The 21,682-nt window shown below is 42.4% G+C and overlaps 1 protein-coding gene across 3 annotated transcripts in view; it reads right to left on the bottom strand.

The window, feature by feature from the left end:
- The window catches only part of PROX1 (prospero homeobox 1), a 79,353-nt gene that overhangs the window by 8,274 nt on the left and 49,397 nt on the right, over positions 1-21,682 (bottom strand). For all 3 annotated transcript variants that reach the window (XM_044290810.1, XM_044290812.1, XM_044290811.1), the window contains exon 4: positions 13,187-13,381. In XM_044290810.1, coding sequence (XP_044146745.1) covers positions 13,187-13,381 — 195 coding nt within the window. The remainder of the gene's footprint in view (positions 1-13,186; positions 13,382-21,682) is intronic.

Below are 21,682 nucleotides of genomic sequence, written 5' to 3'. Positions count from 1 at the left end.
GCTCTATGGCCACAAACAAATCTGATTGAACAGGCAGACGATCAGTTGTGTTTCTGTTCAGCAGAATGGGGGCTGCTAGCCGTGGCTGTGAGGAACGCATGTGGCCCGCTCGTTGTGCACATGGTTACAAACAGTGTATCTTACTCCCAGCGTTATACAGAATGGGTATGGTGTAATGCTTACTTCCCCCTATGGTGGCGCTGCAGAGAAACTGAACACTTATGTTCCCCCACAGATCACAGCTGATCGTCGGGTACTGAGCATGGAGACACTTTTGTGATGCGTTTACTGCAAAGGGACCTTTGAAACTAGTAGGCATTGTCCAAAGTGAAGAAATGTATTACTAATGCACACTTCAGACCCACAAGTAATCTGCTGTGAATACACCAGCTGGCGATGCTATACACTGAGACAGCACCCTGCTCCCATGGTAGGAAGTGTTTTAACTAATGAATATAACAAACAAGACAGGATACATAAATAGCCCTGTTTATTAGATCCAGTAGCATTTTTTGGACATTAAATTTACAAAAAAAATGTTTTAAAAAAAATCAATAGTCGGATTTTAGCTTCTAGATAAAAACTGGCGAGGGACATCGTTTGTTAAACAGAACTGAGTTTTCTCATCCAGATAAAGTTGGTTTCTAAAGGGGTCAATGTGTTGCAACCAAGGTTTGAAAGCTATGTGGCCTTCAAAACGTTCTGCTCACATCCACTACAAAGCTGGGCAAACAAACTTTAATATGATAAGAGCCGTTCTGGAAAGAGTTTTCCTATTTTTTTCTTTTTTGTCTGTGACAAACAAAAATTCCCCACATGAGACAAAAATCTATACAAGTTTTTCTTTGTATAGAGCCGAAGAACAGAAAAATAAGCATGTTGCTGTTTACTGAGATTATTAGAATATATAAAAAAAATCTGAGCCCGTGAAAAATGATTTTTTTTTATCCCCTTTTTATAAAGAGTAGGGGTAAAACCCAGGCTAAAGGTCACTTTCGGTCAGCGTAATCCCACAGGGGTTAAGAAGTCACTTTTCTTCTCCCTATGTGACTCAGGAGATATGGGAGAGGGGGGCCCAGACATCTGCTCTTTAGAAATACAAGGAGATAAAAAAGCACAAGAAATGCAAAGATGAATAAATGAACAAGCATACACAAAAGAAGCTCAGATTTGGGCATTCTTGTCTGGCAAGAAGGCAGTCACTAAGGCTAATGAAGCATTGGTGATATGGGACGTATGCCAGCGTAACAAAGAAGATGTACATCAGTTCTGCAGATGTGCCAGAGACCCCCAGAGTAAAATAATGACATAATCACCATCAGTGTCACAGACCAGACTGTACACAAGGTGAAATGGGGGAAAATAAATACAAGTCTTTAACGTCCCTCATGCATATACGCCAAGAGGAGAATCACAATTTCTCATTTGCACCGGCCCTAGAAAACAACAAGGAAATGCAGAGAACTGCCAGGATTTAATAAGTTGGAGGCTGTAAACTGGATATAGGATTATTAGACAGGATGAGCCACTCGCTGCAGACACATTATCTCTTTAGTTTTTTTCTTTGTGCATTCATTATTTTTACATTATGCTTTAGTCCTTTGTATACTGAGATTCTGCACATTATGTAATATAGACACTTATTCAAGACTTGCAGGTTTGAAAAATACATGTGTGGTAAAACACAAAATCTAACTACGTTCACTGGTTTTTCCAAGGCAGAAACTGAGGCTGACCCTTTGCGGATAGGATAGGCAGACAGATCTTCCTCTAACCCCATTGTCATTCAGTTTTTCCTGTGGGCATACTCATTTCCGCAGAGGATATTTTCCACGGAAATGTTCAGTTGCATGTGAACAGGGTCGACAAACGCCCATTCACCTGCATGGGATATGGATTGTCTTTGGATTCGATTCTGGTTTCAGCACAAATTTTGTGTCGGCAGAATGTAGCCAAGTTACAGCCACCATTTGTGGTATCTGTGGAGCTATCATCTTGTCACATGTCACCCCGGCATCAAAAAATGCATGGCCCCTGCTCTCTCCTCCCATCTTCTTGCTGGAATATTCAGCTAAGAAACAGTTTTTTAGAAAAAGGCCATTGTGTCCTGAGGGACATCTCCTCATAACGTAGGAATAGATGGAGATAAGCTTGTCTACTGGTGTAGGCACATGGAGTTACTGTGGTCTATAAATTCAAATAAAAAAAAAACTTTATTGGCACGTCAAAGTAAGCATTGCCAAAGCTAAAGAAATAATAGGTATTGTGGAGGGGGGGTTTGATGTGGGAACTAAAGGGGGTGGATGTTGGGTTAAAGGGGCAGTATAGGGGTATAATAGTCCATGGTGTCTCAACATGTAGTGGGCAGTAAAGGGGTGGGGTTGTAGGGGCAGTACTGTGGCATAACAGTCCATGGTATCGCATCTCTCTCTCAGTTGGTGGCAGGTGGAGACATATTGGGCAGCGATCTCCACAGAGGTCTCCCCTTTCCCCAGTAGGATGTGGAGTTTCCTCTGCTCATTATATCTTTCTTCTGAAGGGTGGGATGTCCAGTAATCAGCCCTGATTGGGAGCCAAAAGGTACCCCATGTAACAAGCCAATGAGATGAGTCCACTTAGTCGATAGGGTTAATGTGAGCACTTCTCCTGGCTGAGGGGGCTCACGTGACCTCCAGGCCCAGCTTTGTCAACAGCCGGTCATGTCAACCCATTATAATCAGTGTAAAAGCACTGACTTCTACAAAATGACTTCTTATACTACCATATATCACAAATAGACCAGCTGGGTCTTTCACAGTGAAAAGGCACATGGAATCTCAAAGACACGAAAAAATAGAGTAAGAAAGACAAATAAAACAGACATTTCAGACACAGACCAGGCATTTCCCATAACAAAGTGACAAAGGATTGCCCAGTGCGTGTCACCTCTTGCCAGTCTGTTCTCTCTAATATGAGATGACAGAAAAGAATTCAAGCATCTACGTATCTCAATTATAAAACCAGAAAATGAGGAAATAAAAATACAGAAATACAGAGTCAAATAGGAAGTAAAATTTACCTAAAAGGCTGAATTACAGATCGATCTATCTATTTACAGATGTAGCAGAGTTAACAGTCACACTTGGTGAGTTACTACATCTAGTTAACCCATTATGACTGTGAATGGTAACTCTACTACATCTGTATCTATCTATCTTTCTATTACCTACCTATCTCATATTTACGGTATTTATCTACAGTATCTATTATCTATTGATCTATATTATCTTTCTATTAACTATCTATCTAATATCTTTCTATTATGTATCTATCTATAGTATCTGTCTATCAACTATCTATCTTTCTATTAACTATCTATCTAATATCTTTCTATTATCTATCTATCTATCTATCTATCTATCTATCTATCATATCTATGTCAGTCACTGTATGTTCAGTATTAGATCTGCAGTCTACATGGCACTTGGGATTTGTCCAGCGCGGTAAGTGCATTTGTTTTGATGGAATAGTTAATGTCTCGGTGATTGGTCCTGCTGGAAGATTTAAGCAGCGCCTGCAGGAAACATTATTTAGTTGTGATGGAAATAAGCGCCGGGTCTGGAAAGTGCTAAAAGGCCCCGTCACCTGACAGCAGCTTTCACTGAATACGTTAGGTGTTTGCGTCGAGGCAGCTGCCTGTCTGTTCAGAGTTGACTTATGTCAGTTTCTAAAGTGAATGTCTGCTTGAGAAAGTGAAGACACAATAGCAAGCAACCCTGAAGAGAATCTGGAAACAAAACACTTGGCTTCGCCAGTGTCCCTTTTCATTGCTTCCAATTAAAGATTCATAAGAGCAGCTTTAATTTTTGATGAGACTTTTTTATGCATTACTGTATGAGCTGTGTCTACGTACGATAGTATCTACGGTTTCTTCTTAAGTACAGGGAACCTGTTGCATGAATGATTGCCGTGTTTGCTGTTTAGCAGAGCAGAATGCATATTATTGTCTGCCCCAGGAACGCTCCGCTAACAAAGATCCTGTTTTGTCAGGCCGTAGCCTCATTTTAAATTGGATATTCCTCATGATTTTCTCAAGCTGTCTGACAAGTTGAGGTCATGCGCTTCAGACTGACACCAGTGAAAGGGAGGTCAAATTGCTGACAGTATCAGTCAAAGAGCTGACAAGAGCCTTAGCCCTGCGTCTTCGAATAAAACTCTACCCACTGCAACTCACTGAACTGGAGATTACCACTTTTTAAAGTGGTTGTCTCATTTCATTTATCATGTAGAGAAAGTTAATACAAGGCACTTACTAATGTATTATTATTGTCCATATTGCCTCCTTTGCTGGCTTGATTGATTTTTCCATCACATTATACACGGGTCATATCTAGGGGTTACGACCACCCTGCAATCCAGCAGCAGTGGTCGTGTTTGCACATTAAAGGAAAAAGCACTGGTCAAGCACGACCACTGCTGCTGGATTACAGGGTGGTCGTAACCCCTAGATACGACCCGTGTATAACGTGATGGAAAAATGAATTTAGCCAGAAAAGGAGGCAATATGGACATTAGTATGTGCCTTGTATTATCGTCTCTATATGATAAATGCTATTTGCTGAAGACATACTGGAATCACATACAGAATTTTGAAGCTTTTTATTTTTTGGGGAGCCTTTCTAACAGCGCTCAGATAGATGTTACTTTAAAGTCTATAGTGGGATATAAAATGTACAAACACAAATGGTTTTGGTTTGTAGTGCTTATGTCATAGGCTTATCTATAGGACTTGTCAAAGGCCAGAGAAATGCATGCTACAAATTTAGCAACAAAAAAATATATATTTTAAATTCATGGCATTTTTTGTTAGAAATTTTTAAAAATGCTAAAAAAGTAGTTTGTGTGAAAGGGTCCATGTGGATCTTTTGCTTCTCAGAATCATTCACCCATATACTGTTATATCTTCAGGGGTGGATTTGGCATTTTTGGGGCCCCAAGCAAGAAATGCCCGGGGGCCCCCTATTGCACAGGTGATCTCTGCCCATTGTACAGTTGGCTCTGCGTCCATCATCCAGATAAGCTCCTCTCTCAGCTCAGCAGTGCAGACTGGGTACTGCTGACACTGCTCTAAGCTGGAAAGCGCCCTCCTTACCCCATGGCTCCTGTGCTGTATGTTCACCCCTTTAGTCGGTTTTTCAACCAATTTCTTGTGGCCAGCAAGTGACCCCCTGATTTACGGGGGTTCAAGCATTTGCTTGTTTTATAATAACACTATGTCACATATTCAGATGAGGCAAAATGTATCCACTGAGCATCTCGCTGCAAAGCCATTGTGAATGCAGCAAATTTTGCAGGTGCTACATGCCCATTTTGCTGCAGACTGTGCTGTGGATTCCCGCAGTCAGGGGCGGACTGAGAATTTAAAGTGGCCCTGGAAAAATATTAAAAGGGGCCCCGTTTTGTATTCGGGTGGATGAGAGGCAGAGCCAGCAATACTATATTGTGGCACATTATACCGTCCCAACATAGTCAAATACCACCGTCCTTCACAAAATACTGCCAGCAGCAAAAAATACATCCCCAAAAACTTCCACTGGCCTGGCCGTGAGGAGGGCCAAGGCGGCCTCCTGGGAATCGGCCCACCGAGAAATTTCCCTGTAAGGTCTATGGCCAATCCGCCCCTGCCCACAGCATAACAAGCTACGCCAGGGATTTCAAGAATCTTCAGCGTGCTGGTTTTTCTCCTAAATGATTTTAAAACCCCATCCACTTATATTGTAATGGAAAATGGAGTGTGAAATCTGCACTGCACATCTGCAGCATCTAAACTCACCCTCAGATGGCCTATGAATGGTCTGACATATAGCCATAAATTAACTAAGGACTAATCTGAGGAATTTGACAGTACGTGAATCCAGGCAGCCAATGTTCCTAAAAATTGAAACCACGTATTGGGTGGTTTTCTATTAATCAATGGAAGGGTCATTAAAAAAACATTTAAACTGGTTTCTGAGGTGTTATAACTGGTTCCTGAATTCCAGCTGTGGTCTAATGTACAATACAGTCAACATTTAGGAATTAGCTTTTGAGGACCGATCCTGCATGTGCAAGTGGGGGGCGTTCCTGGGCCTTATGGGAAAGAAACTTTGTACCGGGATCCCTGGGACTTTACCAGGGAGCTTTTTTTTAATCAGACACTCCTTCTACTGAAAGTAGAGTTTCTGAAAATTAGACTTAATACCAGAAAACTTTGTGGTCACAATGTGCGAAGAAATGTCTCCTCGTCGCCCCTTATAGAAATAGAGAAACTGATTGATTTCCGCGCTGGACACCAAATGCATCACTAGCAGCTGTTAGAAATGAGCCCGCACCAGGCCTATTGATAACCTTTTCTGTGTAATGAAGGAGATGTGAATGTCAGACAATAGACATCGCCGCCACACACTGTCTTTGAACTTTCCTCATCTCGAAAGGACAATTAATTATAACGGCCTTAAGGGTAGGTCACAGCAAAGGGAAATGCTACGGCCATCCAAGCTCAGGCGGCCAGATAGCACAATGCATTTAATGATTGTTGGGTAGCAGGGAAGAGCCGACGTAGCCGACACATGAGATAGAGGTGGGAAGGCAGAAAGCGGATAAAAAAAGGTTTGTTTTGTATGGGGCTGTTATTGCATAATTGCATTGTCGATGTGAAATCATCTGGATACAAGACACAAGGCCGGACCCTTTTTTTTTATACTCCTTTCCCCCCCTTCCCAAAACATCCACAGGGTAGGTTACAGCCAGAAATGGCTTCTCAGTGGCGTATTAAAAAGGATGGTCCTTTCACCAAATCATTTCACAGATGCAAAACAGGGCAACACAAAGAGTTGAGACTTTTCTCCTACATTAAATGGAGTAACTGATAAGGTCAGACATATGATACCTAAAGACATGAATCTGTGAACTCTTGAAGTCAAAGGACTGCTCTGTGCACAATCTTTCAAAGGAAAGAGATCACAGAGCTCCACTGAATCCCCTTTAAACTTTATGAAGCAGGAGGAGAGAAAGCTCTAAGTAGGGAAGCTTGACAGAAGAGCCTTGAACTATTTTCTGAAGGAAAGATGAGACCCTCCCTAGGCTGCCACAAAACATCTTTTTTTTTTTTCCAAAGCCTCTTCTGAACTTTGATATGTGCCAAGACACTGCTATTGAAAGCAGTATAATTATGTGCTATAGCCACTGCAGAAAATGCTTTGTTCGCCTCAACAAAGAACAATAAGGAAAGTAAAGCAACATTACACTGTATCTCTTTCTTTAAGGATGTCGGGGGAAAAAAAAAAGGGTCACGATATGGTAGAACTAATAGAGACATTGAGGAAGGAGGTTTAAAGTGGATCTCACAGGGGTTTCGAATTGGAGCCAATGACACACACACACAAAAGGCAAGAGGGGGGAACACGGGGGTAATGATTGACGGTAAAACAAAGGCTGCAAAAAACCTCTTTGCCCGCTTCATCTCACATCTAGGGTACAATGAAGAAGCGGCATAAAAAAAACGCAATTACTGGACAGAAAAGCAATCTCGCCGACAAAGTGGTGACTGGGCTGCGGGCTCTTTGTATGACTCAAGAGCGCTACAGGTGATGTTACAAAGGAGTAATTTGAGTTTGATGAGGGTATACAATCACATTTTGGATGCCTGTAGGCAGAGGACTCCGAGGCGAACTGTCGGGGCATGCTGGGAGTCGTAGTTTTGCTGGAGAGTCACGGGTTGGGAGAAAACTGATGTAGACTATGGTAAAGATGTCTTCTGTACAATCTACAAAGGGCGTGGTGTGACTTGTATCTTCTGCAGCAGCTGGAGAGCCACAGGTTGAAGATTACTAGTCAATATTATCAGAAAGCTAATTGGATTCTAAGTCTATTTCATGTTAGTTAATATGCATTACAATATTATTACTAACTCACTACAAGTTCATCTACTACAAGTTGCCCTTTATTCTTGACATTTTAATTTGGTGAGAAGACGTCTAAGAGGTGTGACCATCTGTGATAAAGTCCATGGGGTGGAACTTGTAGACTTATTTAAAGAGGGCTTTGACCAATCACACTTGCTGTTGCTCAGAAGTAAAGGGACAATCAGCTGTCAGCACGCTGAGGAAGCTGCTGCATTTTAAGGTGGCTGGACAAGGGCAGGGCTTCTAATTAATAGCCATCACCCATTATGATTAAGAAGGATCACAATTTACAATATTTTTTTACATGACATTACACATTATGGGGCACATTTATAAAGAACGGCGTTTTAGACGCCAGTCTTAATAGACTCCTAAGCTGGCCGTGGTTCTGCCGAAGTTCCGAAGAGGCGTCGGCCTCTTCATAACTTTGGTGGATCTTCCGCCGCTTCTAAATGTAAGACAGCTTCCTTGCTGTCTTACATTTAGACCTTTTTCTACGCTTGAAACAAGCGTAGAAAATGGTAACTGAGACGGACCTTCCAACCCGCCCCTTTCCCCTATACACCCACTTTTTTACACCTGGCGTGAGTGGGGAGAAGTCACAGATTTTGGCACAACTTGGTTGCTCCTCAATCTGTACCTGAAATACGCCTAATACATTGAGGAACAGAAGTATTTGAACACCCTGCGATTTTGCAAGTTCTCCCACTTAGAAATCATGGAGTGGTCTGAAATTCACATTGTAGGTGCATTCCCACTCTGAGAGACAGAATAAAATAAAAAGATTTCAGGAAATCACATCTGACTTTTTTTGCACTGCTGAACATAAGTATTTGAACACCTAAGAAAATCAGTGTTAATATTAGGTACAGAAGCCTTTGTTTGCAATTACAGAGGTCAAACTGTTTCCTGTAGTTCTTGACCAGGTTTGTACACACTGCAACAGGGATTTAGGGTCTTGGTTAACCTCCTTGGTTATCCTGGCTGTGTGCTTCGGGTCTTTGTCATGTTGGAAGACCCAGCCACGGACCCATCTTCAATGCTCTGAATGAGGGAAGAAGGTTGATGCTCAAAATCTCACAATAAATGGCCCCATTAATCCTCTCCTTAATACAGTTCAGTCGTCCTGTCCCTTCGCAGAAAAGCACCCCCAAAGCATGATGTTACCACCCCCATGCTTCACAGTAGGTAATGGTGTTCTTGGGATGCAACTCATCCTTCTTTTTCCTCCAAACACGACGAGTGAAGTTTAGATCAAAAAGCTCTACTTTGGTCTCATCTGAACACATGACTTTCTCCCATGTCTCCTCTGGATCATCCAGATGGTCATTGGCAAACTTCAGACGGGCCTGGACATGTGATGACTTGAGCAGGGGAACCTTCGGTGCAATGCATGATTTGAAACCATGACGGCGTAGTGTTCTACTGACAGTGACCTTTGAAACTGCTCCCAGCTCTCTTCATGTCATTGACCAGCTCCTCCCTTGTAGTTCTGGGCTGATTCCTCACCTTTCTTATCATCAGTGATACCCCACGAGGTGAGATCTTGAATGGAGCCCAAGTCCGAGGGAGACTGACAGTCGTCTTTAGCCTCTTCCATTTTCTAACAATTGCTCAAACAGTTGATCTATTCTCACCAAGCTGCTTGGCAACTGCCCCGTAGCCCTTTCCAGCCTTGTGGATGTCCACAATTTTGTCTCTGGTGTCTTTTGACAGCTCTTTGGTCTTGCCCATGGTAGTAGTTGGCATCTGACTGACTGTGGGGTGGACAGTTTTTTTTAAAGAGCTCAGACAGGTGCTACTAAGTTAGATTAGTGAGTGGAGTGGAGGTGGACTTTTTAAAGGCACAGTAACAGGTCTTTGAGAGCCAGAATTCTTGCTGTTTCTCAGGTGTTTAAATACTTATGTTCATTAGTGCAAGACAAATAAATTCTTTTAAAAAATCATACAATGTGATTTCCTGAATTTTTTTTATTTTATTCTGTCTCTCAGAGTGGGAATGCACCTACAATGTGAATTTCAGACCCCTCTATGATTTCTAAGTGGGAGAACTTGCAAAATCGCAGAGGTGTTCAAATACTTCTGTTCCTCACTGTATAGGCATATTTCCATATATGTTTTATAATTTTGGCTTATACTTATAAAATGCACTTTAAAGGTGTGCTGACAAATATAGTACTGACACATTATGTGATTACAGATTTTACATAATTGTGAATGGGACTTCAAAATTGTGTAGTAGTGACGGCATGCTGCATTTTTTATTTATTTCTCTTCTTGCATTTTATGTCTGTCACCATTAATGGGAAAATCCACAAACCAGCCATTATTTTAAGCCTACTAATCCACTACAGCCAGTAACAATGCACCCATCATACCAGGGAGATGATATTGGCTGGATTATCGATCTGTATTTACGGTGAAAACATTATGAATAACTTGCTCCATCAGCTTATGGGACACAAAGTGGTAAAAGTTTTCCAGCAGTGATTACATCTTTCATCCTCTTTTTCAGTCACCTTATGCTTTCACTGTCCAGGATGAACAGGTTTTTTGACATTGGTTTCCAGGTAAAATCATAAATATAAAGATTTAATAAAAGTCGTTTATCTGCTACTAAGTGTTGATGAAATATTCCTCCTTTGGGCATCACGGCCCCTGGTCTGTAATATCCCATAGTTGCATGTAAACTACGTGGCTCTTGTAACATCAAATGAGTCACTGGGTTTAGAGGTCTACTGAACATGACGCCATAGTAAATGACATGTCAGCCATAGCTAATCCGTAGCACAGAAAGAAAGGTCTGCAACTGTATATCGGCCAAAGGGACACTTTATCTGGCTTCTGTTGAGAGATACATTGGGCAGATATGCCATAGGGACTGAATGTGATGTGAACAGAGCCTAACATCCTTTACTAAGTGATTTTTTTATTTTTATTTTATCCGACCGCAAGCTCGGACACAACTTAAAATGAAGTTCTGGTACCCATTTATTTTGGACATTAGTGGGGATGCGGCTTCCAGATACCAATGGACATGTGTGAATGACATATGAGAAGAAGCTAAACTCCTTTGGGTCATCCATACAATAGTCTTACAAGCTTTGGGTACTCATCTGATTACCCAACCCTGTAATGTCATTTTCTTATCACTAGACACTTAACATTTTAGATGGAAGCTGCAAAACACATACATTCAATCTTAATTATTCCCCCAAACCATTCTGCATTTCTTCCTGCCGGTGTCAAAATGTGAATAGGAGCAATGAGCAGTCATCTGAAATATTGGTCATCAACAAAGAATAATGCAAGCCATTGTATTCTTGTGCTGTAAGCACCTCTGGGCATTGGCCATAAGGCTACAGATAAAAATGACAAGGCCAGAATCTTCTCCTGCATCTAATGTGACTTTGCTTTTAAGTGCCTGACGCAGGGCGGACTACAGGGAACGGCAAGTCAGCGACACAGTTTATGATGGGACAAGTTCACTGCTTAATCATGGCCAGTACTTAACCTATATCACAAGTGTAAGTGAAAGTCAAGTAGATTTGAAAAGCACGCTGGGGTACGAGAGCCATATAAGGGGCACGCTGGTGATTTCAAAGGAAACAGCCTCATATCAGAGGTTTAATCACAGCCAAGGATCAGCAAAATGTGTCTGGAAGGAGCGGACGAGGCTAAATATGGCAAATGCTCTGTTTGCTAAAAACCCACTGGTATCCAATTTCATCGCTGGCTAATGAATTCTGTTCTTTTCAGCAGTAGGAAGGAGGAAGGTTAATGTCACATTCAGAGAGGCTGCCTCAGCTGTAGCACAATGGGTTAAAAAAGATGGCGCATCGTGACATATGAAAGCAATGCAGTATACGATAGGACAGGTAGTTCTGCGACTGCATCTGGAGTAATTGGGTCCAGAATAAATTCTCCATTATCTGTCATGCAGTTAATAATGGATGGTTGTGTTCACCTTTACAACCAATGTTCCTTTTGCTACAATGGATCAAATATAAATGAAGCAACTTTGCAAATACTCAATTACAAATAGCCTACTGATCGTGCTTATATCTTATATGCAGAGTTATTTGTATAGGCACCAGACTGCTGCCTCCTGCTGGCTTAGCTGGTATAAGTTTACTTCTTGTATCCATGGTTACAGACTACTAAGAAGCCATGTGTAGTCAGATTCTGCAGCAATTCTCTCTCCCGTATGTCCTTTCTATTCTGCAGGATCAGACTACACAGGTTTGTTTGTAGTCTCTTACCATAGGAAAATATTGGAACTGTGGATACAAAATGGTACTCACGCGCCCATACAGACCCCTGCACAGTGCTGCCTGCATGAGTGTAATATAAAACAGTTTCATGCAAATGTCCTAAAAATCTACCCCTATAATGACCCCCCCCCCCAACCCCAGGCACCCACGTCTCTCCTGATGCCCGCATGGCTGCCCTAGCATCACCACTGATGCTAGGGGGTGCTCGTGATGCAGTGGCGGCTGTGTGGTCATCATGAGCGGCTCATGTGCCAGGGAGCGGGGTAAGTATAATCTATATGAGGGACCCGGACATTGGAGGGGTCATTATAGGGGATTAATAACCCCTTTAATTGTTGAGATGGGACAACCCGTTGAACACTACCATCAACATTTTTTTTATCACATATTAATAGCAATATGTGAATATTAGATGTGACTCAATTAGAGCATCACACATTACACTGATAAGAGCAATTCTTTTCTGTAGGCATCTTCATCTAGGCCTATGAAAAGAACGATAGAGCTGTTATACTGTCATCCAAATTCTACTAATCTACTATTATACTAACAGACATTATACTAACAGGCAGCAGGAAACTGACAATCTATATAGGAGGTTTATCTCTCTGTGTTGACTGCTACAGAAGGACAATATGTTGGGTTTTCAATGACATAGTACTGCCGAACTGAATCAGAAAAACCAAAAATTCTAAAAAAGAAAAAAATATGTTTTCAATGAATATTGTGCTTAAAAAAAACCCTCTTCTGATGGAAGTGTCCATGTAAAGAGGGAAGTTTTTACCATTGTCTATTAAAGGCATTCAAGTCAAGACAAGAAAGAGTTGCAATTTGGTCCCCAAGCAGGAATCTGTAGGGATTTGAACTACACTTGCTCCATGGAAGAGTACATCACATAAAGATCACTATGAACTCTTTAGTCAGCAGCAATCAAAAGAAACATGGCTGATGCACACATACAGGCTGTTACAGTAAGAGTAATGTTGGTACCTCAAAGTCATTGGCTTTGTTGTAGTGCATGTTTAGGGCCCGGTATAGCTCACAGTCACGGGTGATGGACAGTTCTTCTGTGCTGGTTACACCATCATTAATGGCTTGCCTGGCATACTTCTCCATTTGGATGTAGTAGAACTCCCGGAAGTTGCTGAACCACTTGATGAGTTGAGAGGTAATACATCTATTAAACTGCAACACAGACGAGAAAAAGACTTGTTAATATGAGAAATAAAAAGCTGCTGTAGATTTAAAACCTTGTGTCACGATAATGTATAACATGACGTCTGACAAGAGTCTCATGTCTCCCGACTCCTGCTGGGACAGTAGAATTTGGGCTTTTATTACATTTTCATTTTCGGCTTTGTTCACATTAACTTAATGATTTCCGTTTATCATGGCTCCATGAGCACTGCGACACATCAGTCTGCAAAATGGACAATGGTCTGCATTGACTTTGATAGGGTCTGTCTGGGTTCCAGTATTTTCATGAACAACAAAACTGCTGAAGACTGCTCTATTCTTGCCATGAAAAATAACAACCTGGCATTTATAATGTATAGCAATGCGCACATCCACCCAATGAGCTGTCTGCCGGTGGACGCACGTGCTCAGTAACTTTCCCTTTAGCCAGTTCTGTGCATAGTGACCCACGGCTCACGGCAGAGAAGCCAATAGAAATAGCTTTCAGTCCTGCTGCCAAGAATGGGGCAGAGCCTCTGCGATGCATGGCGATATAGCTGAGAAGACTTCTTCTACACTGGAGTAAAAAGGAAATATAGACGGTCAGCTGCCAGAGGGGGAAGGAGACAGCCCATCTCCAGCAGCATAAATTAGTAGTAGCACCAAGACACATGGAAAGACAAATGTTGAAAAAGTTATGTTTATGCCAAAAACATAGTAAATATGAATTACGAAAATGATTAACGGTATAACCATTTCAAAAGTTTGGCTTACAAATACTGACACAAAATACTTACCTTATACTGACCGTGTGAAAGAGGCTTTTTGGTTGGATATATCATACCAAAATTTCTATCTAGTAGATACTACCATTAGACACAAACTCCAAGAATATACTGGTTTCATAACAAAAGGCACTCAATAGGCCATGATGGGAACCAGTTGCCGTCCATCTCTATTACTGACCCTAGATATATTAAGGCAGTTGCCTAACCTACAAGATGATGAAAAGGGAACCTCGACCACCCAGTTATTTTATATAAGAAATGAAAAGTCACCTAGTAAATGGACGGCAGAGGCAGAAGTCAGGAAAACTTCTGGCTTCAGTCCGCTTGGGCTTAAGCTACCAGAAGACCAATGGAAAACAATGCTCTGCTATAACATTTATATGTGGGTATCCGTGACAAAGGCGAGCACATGTGGCATTGTTCAAGCTATTAATATAGCTTAGATCCCTCTGAAGTCAAGGCAACTATAATAAGAGTGTCATGCAGCCCCCTCTGTTACTGGAGATAATACAAAGGTACAGCTGAGGCTTTGGAGAGCGCCGAAGGAGAAGCAAGGTTGGCTGCTCAGTCTTCTGCTCTAAAAAGGCAGTCATGTTTATCCTCTTCAGGTCTCTCGAGATACACTTTATATAGAAGGTAATCTCTAATGTACAATGAAAACATTTGGTAACACGAGCCTCTGTTACATCTGTGTGTTGGGATGGCACTGCTGGCACAGATAATAATCTCAATTGAACTTTAGTGGAATCTGTGCTAAGATGTCATTCAGTTGCCCTGCTTTCTCATTAGGCTATTCCCATAAACTTCGCTAAGTTATCTGCTTTCATTACATCAAGGATGCCAGGCTGTTACAGCTCTTTCCGTCATCTACATTATTTAGGGTCAATTTCACAGCTCGTCAGAACATCGCTAAGGACTACTTGGTCTATATTAAAAGAAATACTGACAATAAAACGCTGCAAAAATAAAAGACTTTAGCTTTTTGGACTGCACTGACACTCATCAATACAGAGTTAAAGGGGTTGACTTATTCTGACAACCATACGACCTCTCGGCTCTTGCGGATTCAATCCATCCATTCATTTGAAAGACTGCATGTAATACTCTGTTTCCCCTGTAGTGGCCGCTGCTGGGAAAAACGTACTATATAACCAGCTGCTGACTTTCACATTAAAATACAAGTCTGAAGTACATTATTTCATCTCTAAAGATGACTTCAGAGACAATGCAATTTATGATAATAATAATTATTATTCCACATGTTACATGTGGATTTTGTCATTTCCAATGTGACCCACATGAGCTCCCTTACATCATGACCCAAGCCCCTCACACAGCACAACATTATTCCGTGATCGTTTCACTGCTCTTCTGACATACTCTGTACTGCTGGGGTCCATTCCCCTTCCTTAATGTTATGATGTCACACCCATCACAGGCTGCCCTGTCCTAACTAACATAACCACACAAATGGACAGATCGCTGCCTACAACGAGATCAGGGCAACACGACTAATTGAATGATTGTCGTTTTCCTGTTTTCATCGTTAGACAAAATGACCAATTAAAAGTCCAATCTCATGCTATGCCATTATGATCGGAGGGGTCCGTCCTCTTGGTCTCCCATTTATCTTGAGGATGAAGAAATATTTGCAATGGCGTAACCCCCCACACGGTAGCGCCCTGGTATTGACTATGCAGGAACCAGCAGCACAGTTGTCTGACCAACTGGGCGGCGGGCAGTGTCACTGTACAGAGGAACCTGGCACTAAACCAGCATTGTGCCCCCTTCGTTATTAGGAGCTGTGAGGGTCTCATAGATTGAACACCCACTGATTTGCCATCTCTTATTAAAAAGGACAAAAAGTACAATATGTATATGTATAATGTATGTGTGTGTGAGTATGTATATAGCATTTTATAGTGTGTGCAACAATAAACTTCAACTCTCCCATTTCCTCTTTTGTATGTTGACATGGGACATGAGATACCTTTATATCCTTATTGTAACCTTAAATACAGATGGTCTTAGAATCACACAGTCTCCCTGTTGTGGAAATACACCTCCAACAATATGATACCGCCATGTCATAATCAGGTATTGTTCCTAAGACTGAAACCTTGTGTATGAAGAAGGTACCACCTGACCTATAAATTTTACATTTAAAACCTTAAAGGGGTTGTCTCATGGAAACCAGCAATGTATAATGTGATGGAAAAATGAATCCAGCCAGCAAAGGAGGCAATATGGACAATCACAATACATTAGTAAGTCACTTTCTCTATATAATAAATGCTATTTGCTAAAGTAAGACAACCCTTTTAAGTATGGACTAGAAAGTAATACTGCAGATATACCGCTTTAAAGGGGTTGTCTCACTTCAGCAAATGGCACTAATCATGTAGAAAAAGTGAATACAAGGCACTTACTAATGTATTGTGATTATCCATATTGCCTCCTTTGCTGAAAAAAAATGTCATTCATTTTTCCATCACATTATACACTGCTAATTTTTAGGGGTTATGGCCACCCTGTAATCCAGCAGCGGTGGTAGTGCTTGAACACTGTATGTGGCCGAGACAGCGGGAGCGTGTATAGGCTGGTGCTTTTTCTTATAGTACACATATAAATCTGGTATCTCTATAAATTTACTGACCCAGAGAATGAAGGTAACAGGTTAGTTTTACTGCATAGGGAACACTGTAAAGCAAAACCCATAAAACTATGGTGGAACTGCATTCTTGTTTTCCAATTCCAACCCATTTGGAATTTTTTCCCCAGCTTTTTTTCCACTAAATGGTGCCATCAGATAGTAAAACGTGTCCGGCAAAAAACAAGCCATCATATGGCTATGTGAATGGAAAAATAAAAGTTTTTGTTCTGGGAAGTCAGAGAGTAAAAAACAAAAACAGAATATTGCTGCAATAAGAGATTAAGCTGAATAGAGTTTAGTTTTAAAGAAAATGCCCCCCATCCAAAAAAAGCAAATACTTTTTTGAATTAAAAATGATTTTTGTTCTACTAAAAATAGTTCAGCGTAAACAAGAATAGCCATTTCTTTCATAGGGCCGGCGGTGTGCGATCTGCAAAATGCGGAACGCACACGGCTGGTAACTGTGTTTTGCGGATCCTCAATTTGCAAAACTTTTTAGTTTTTTTCTTATAATCCCTTTAAACATGTGTCCAATGGGGAAAACACAAGAAAATAAATACCTAGGTGTCACAACCAGAAAGCTGAGAAGCTCTGACAGAAGCCTTTCAGAACCTCCTCGAGTTTCTTTGTTGTGATGTTTAGTTCCTCATCTCGTTAGCCTCTCTCAGCTGTCATGTGGTTGGACTGATTGCATCCCTTTAAATTCCGCCCCATAATGCATTACTGGGCGGCTTATACTACTTCCTGGAGTGTGTGTGCATGCTGATCTTGTTTTCCAGTCTGCTACAAAGTTAAGTGCTGAACATTTATCTGTTATTTTCTGTTTGCTGGATCCCAGGTGACCCTGACTCCCTCCGTGTCTGGTGTAGGGAGCCGGTGGTCGTGTCCCCTCACTATTGTAGGGTGTTCAGGGGTTATATAGTCGAGGTACGTGGATATGCAACCATCCACCTCTGGGATCGTTGCATAGGCTGAGCAGCCAGGGAAAGTCTCAGGTCTTGTGCAGGGGTCTCCCTTATGGTTCCTTAGCTTTGGATCCAGTGAGTCATAGATGCATGTTGCTTGTAGTTCCCGTTTTGTCCTGCTGGCTAGGGTGGCGCTAGAGAGCAAGAACATTTTTTGTGAGATTTTTGTGGATAGTGGAGCAGCTGTCAATCTCATTGATAATCATTTTGCGATAACTCATGGTTTCCAGGTATGCACTTTGGGAAAGGATATTCCTGTTTTTGCTATTGATTCCGCTCCACTTTCTCAGAAATCATTAAAGGGCATAGTTCACAATATCCGTTTAATTGTGAGTGATGCTCATGTTGAGGATGTGTCATGTTTCGTCCTTAGCGGTTTGCCTACTCCTCTAGTGTTGGGGCTACCCTGGCTCACTAAACATAACCCCACCATTGATTGGCAAGCGAGGCAAATAAATGGTTGGAGTGACTTTTGCAGAGAGAATTGCCTCACGACATCTGCTTCTGAGGTGGGTGTGGGGGCGGTCTTGTCTCAGGGTTCCTCTCCAGCCAAATGGCGACCGTGTGCCTTTTTCTCGAAAAAACTCTCCTCCGCAGAGAGAAATTACGATGTGGGAGATAGGGAATTGTTGGCCATCAAGTTGGCTTTTGAGGAATGGCGCCATTGGCTAGAGGGAGCCAGACACCCTATTACCGTATTTACTGACCATAAAAATCTGGCCTACTTGGAGTCAGCCAAGCGTCTGAACCAGAGACAGGCCAGATGGTCTTTGTTCTTTTCTAGGTTTAATTTTGTTGTCACGTTCTGCCCTGGAGTTAAGAATGTGAAGGCAGATGCCCTGTCACGTTGTTTTCCGGGAGGTGGGAATTTTGAAGACCCGGGTCCCATTTTGGCTGAAGGTGTGGTGGTCTCTGCTCTTTTTTCTGAATTGGAGGCAGAGGTGCAGGCAGCCCAGTCAGAGGCTCCTGATCTTTGTCCTCCTGGGAGGTTGTTTGTGCCTCTCGCTTTAAGACACAAGATTTTTAAGGAACACCACGATACGGTCCTTGCTGGGCACCCAGGGGCAAGAGCCACACTGGATCTCATCGCTCGGAGATTCTGGTGGCCTGCGCTTCGTAAGTCGGTTGAGGGTTTTGTGGCAGCCTGCGTGACTTGCGCTCGTGCCAAAGTCCCTCATTCACGGCCATCAGGTCCTCTCCTTCCCTTACCCATTCCTTCCCGTCCTTGGACACATCTGTCCATGGACTTTATAACGGACCTGCCTCGTTCCTCGGGGAAGACTGTGATTCTGGTGGTGGTGGACCGTTTTAGCAAAATGGTGCATTTCATCCCTTTTCCTGGTTTGCCCAATGCTAAGACGCTGGCGCAGGCATTTATTGATCACATTGTCAAATTGCACGGTATTCCTTCAGACATAGTCTCTGATAGGGGCACGCAGTTTGTTTCCAGATTCTGGAAGGCTTTCTGTTCTCGCTTGGGGGTTCGGTTGTCATTCTCTTCTGCTTTCCACCCGCAGTCGAATGGCCAGACAGAGCGCGTCAATCAGAATCTGGAGACATATCTGCGCTGTTTTGTGGCGGAGAATCAAGAGGATTGGTGTTCTTTTTTGTCCCTTGCTGAGTTTGCTTTAAATAACCGTCGTCAGGAGTCCTCTGATAAGTCACCATTTTTTGGTGCATATGGGTTTCATCCGCAGTTTGGGACTTTCTCGGGCGAGGGGTCTTCTGGTTTACCTGATGAGGACAGATTCTCCTCGTCTTTGTCATCTATTTGGCAAAAGATTCAGGATAATCTAAAGAGCATGAATGAGAGATATAAGCGTGTGGCAGATAAGAGACGTGTGCTTGGTCCGGACCTGAATGTTGGTGATCTGGTGTGGTTGTCTACCAAGAATATCAAATTGAAGGTTCCCTCCTGGAAGTTGGGTCCTAGGTTTATTGGGCCTTACAAAATCCTGTTGCCTACCGTCTTGATCTTCCTCAGACTTGGAAGATCCATAATGTTTTTCATAAGTCCTTATTGAAACCTTATGTTCAACCCATTGTACCCTCGCCTTTGCCTCCTCCTCCGATTATGGTTGATGGGAATCTTGAATTTCAGGTCTCTAGGATTGTGGATTCTCGGCTTGTCCGCGGTTCTCTCCAGTACCTTGTTCATTGGGAGGGTTATGGTCCTGAGGAGAGGATGTGGGTCCCAGTGACGGACATTAAGGCCTCTCGTCTCATCAGGGCTTTCCATAGGTCCCATCCTGAGAAGGTGGGCTCTGAGTGTCCGGAGTCCACTCGTAGAGGGAGGGGTACTGTCACAACCAGACAGCTGAGAAGCTCTGACAGAAGCCTTTCAGAACCTCCTCCTTGAGTTTCTTTGTTGTGATGTTCAGTTCCTCATCTCGTTAGCCTCTCTCAGCTGTCATGTGGTTGGACTGATTGCATCCCTTTAAATTCCGCCCCATAATGCATTACTGGGCGGCTTATACTACTTCCTGGAGTGTGTGTGCATGCTGATCTTGTTTTCCAGTCTGCTACAAAGTTAAGTGCTGAACATTTATCTGTTATTTTCTGTTTGCTGGATCCCAGGTGACCCTGACTCCCTCCGTGTCTGGTGTAGGGAGCCGGTGGTCGTGTCCCCTCACTATTGTAGGGTGTTCAGGGGTTATATAGTCGAGGTACGTGGATATGCAACCATCCACCTCTGGGATCGTTGCATAGGCTGAGCAGCCAGGGAAAGTCTCAGGTCTTGTGCAGGGGTCCTCCCTTATGGTTCCTTAGCTTTGGATCCAGTGAGTCATAGATGCATGTTGCTTTGTCTTGTTTCCTGTACACCGTCCGTGACACTAGGGCACGCTACATTTTTTTAAAATACAAAAATGACTCCAAAGTATTGCCACCTAAAATTTATTTTGTATGTAGCGCATTTAATAATGGACTACAAACAAGAGTAACATCTGACCGCATAAAACCTAAAAAAAAAGCCATTAAAACCACTGCAAAAAAAAGGAAGCTGCGAAAAATGTCGAAACTGTGTGAAACCACCTTTAGGCCTCGTTCACGCTTTAGTGAATCATGGACGTGTGCTGTCCGCAAACAGCACACATATCCATTATTTTAATGTGTGTATCCACACCCTCACTGTGGGTCAGTGGAAAAACTATGGAGACATCCACTACTTTGGTCACGCCCATTAAAGTCGGTGGGTCCGCGATGGCATCCATATTCTGTAGTGGTTTTTCATGGACCATTGGCAGGAGATTCTCTGAAAATCAATCGTCAGCTAGCAGGGTCATGGAAATGTGAACAAGGCCTTATAATGCGCGTGACCAGTGTCATTGCAAACAGGGAGAACATGAAATGATTAGATATATAAATGAATTTATCTTTGGGTTAGGCCCATGGAAATCTCCAAACATTATGGTAAAAATTTCCAAACTTTTTCTAAGCAGCACATACTATCACAGGGCACATTTATACCCATGTTACTGCAACTGTTAGAAGATATTCTTTAGGAGCGGGGTGACTTGAAGTTTAGCTTGAATTTCCCTTTAAACAACAGATGAGACCCCGGCTTGCCAAGCCAAAGCCAATAAACCCATAGCTTTAAATCATGCAAGCTGATATGTAACCCCCCCCTGCCTTTTGTCATTGCAAGCATTCACTTTCTCCTAAGCTCCAGGAAGACGTGGACATTAATCAAAAATCAACAAAGAACACTTATCCGACACCGCCATGAGGACATCCAGGCCTCCATCAAGATGACAGCTAAAGTGTGCATTGGGGCTGTAATTACTGCACAGAAAGTTGTTTCTATGTTAACAGAGATAATGAAGTGAATGAAAATTCGTGGCAGGGAATCTGAGGAAACAGACGCAGGGAGACTGGTGTTTGTCCCAAAAGGCCATCTTGCATC

Source organism: Bufo gargarizans, chromosome 4 (assembly GCF_014858855.1).
Source record: "Bufo gargarizans isolate SCDJY-AF-19 chromosome 4, ASM1485885v1, whole genome shotgun sequence".
NCBI lineage: Eukaryota > Metazoa > Chordata > Amphibia > Anura > Bufonidae > Bufo > Bufo gargarizans.
This window is presented reverse-complemented; position numbering and strand designations above follow the sequence as displayed.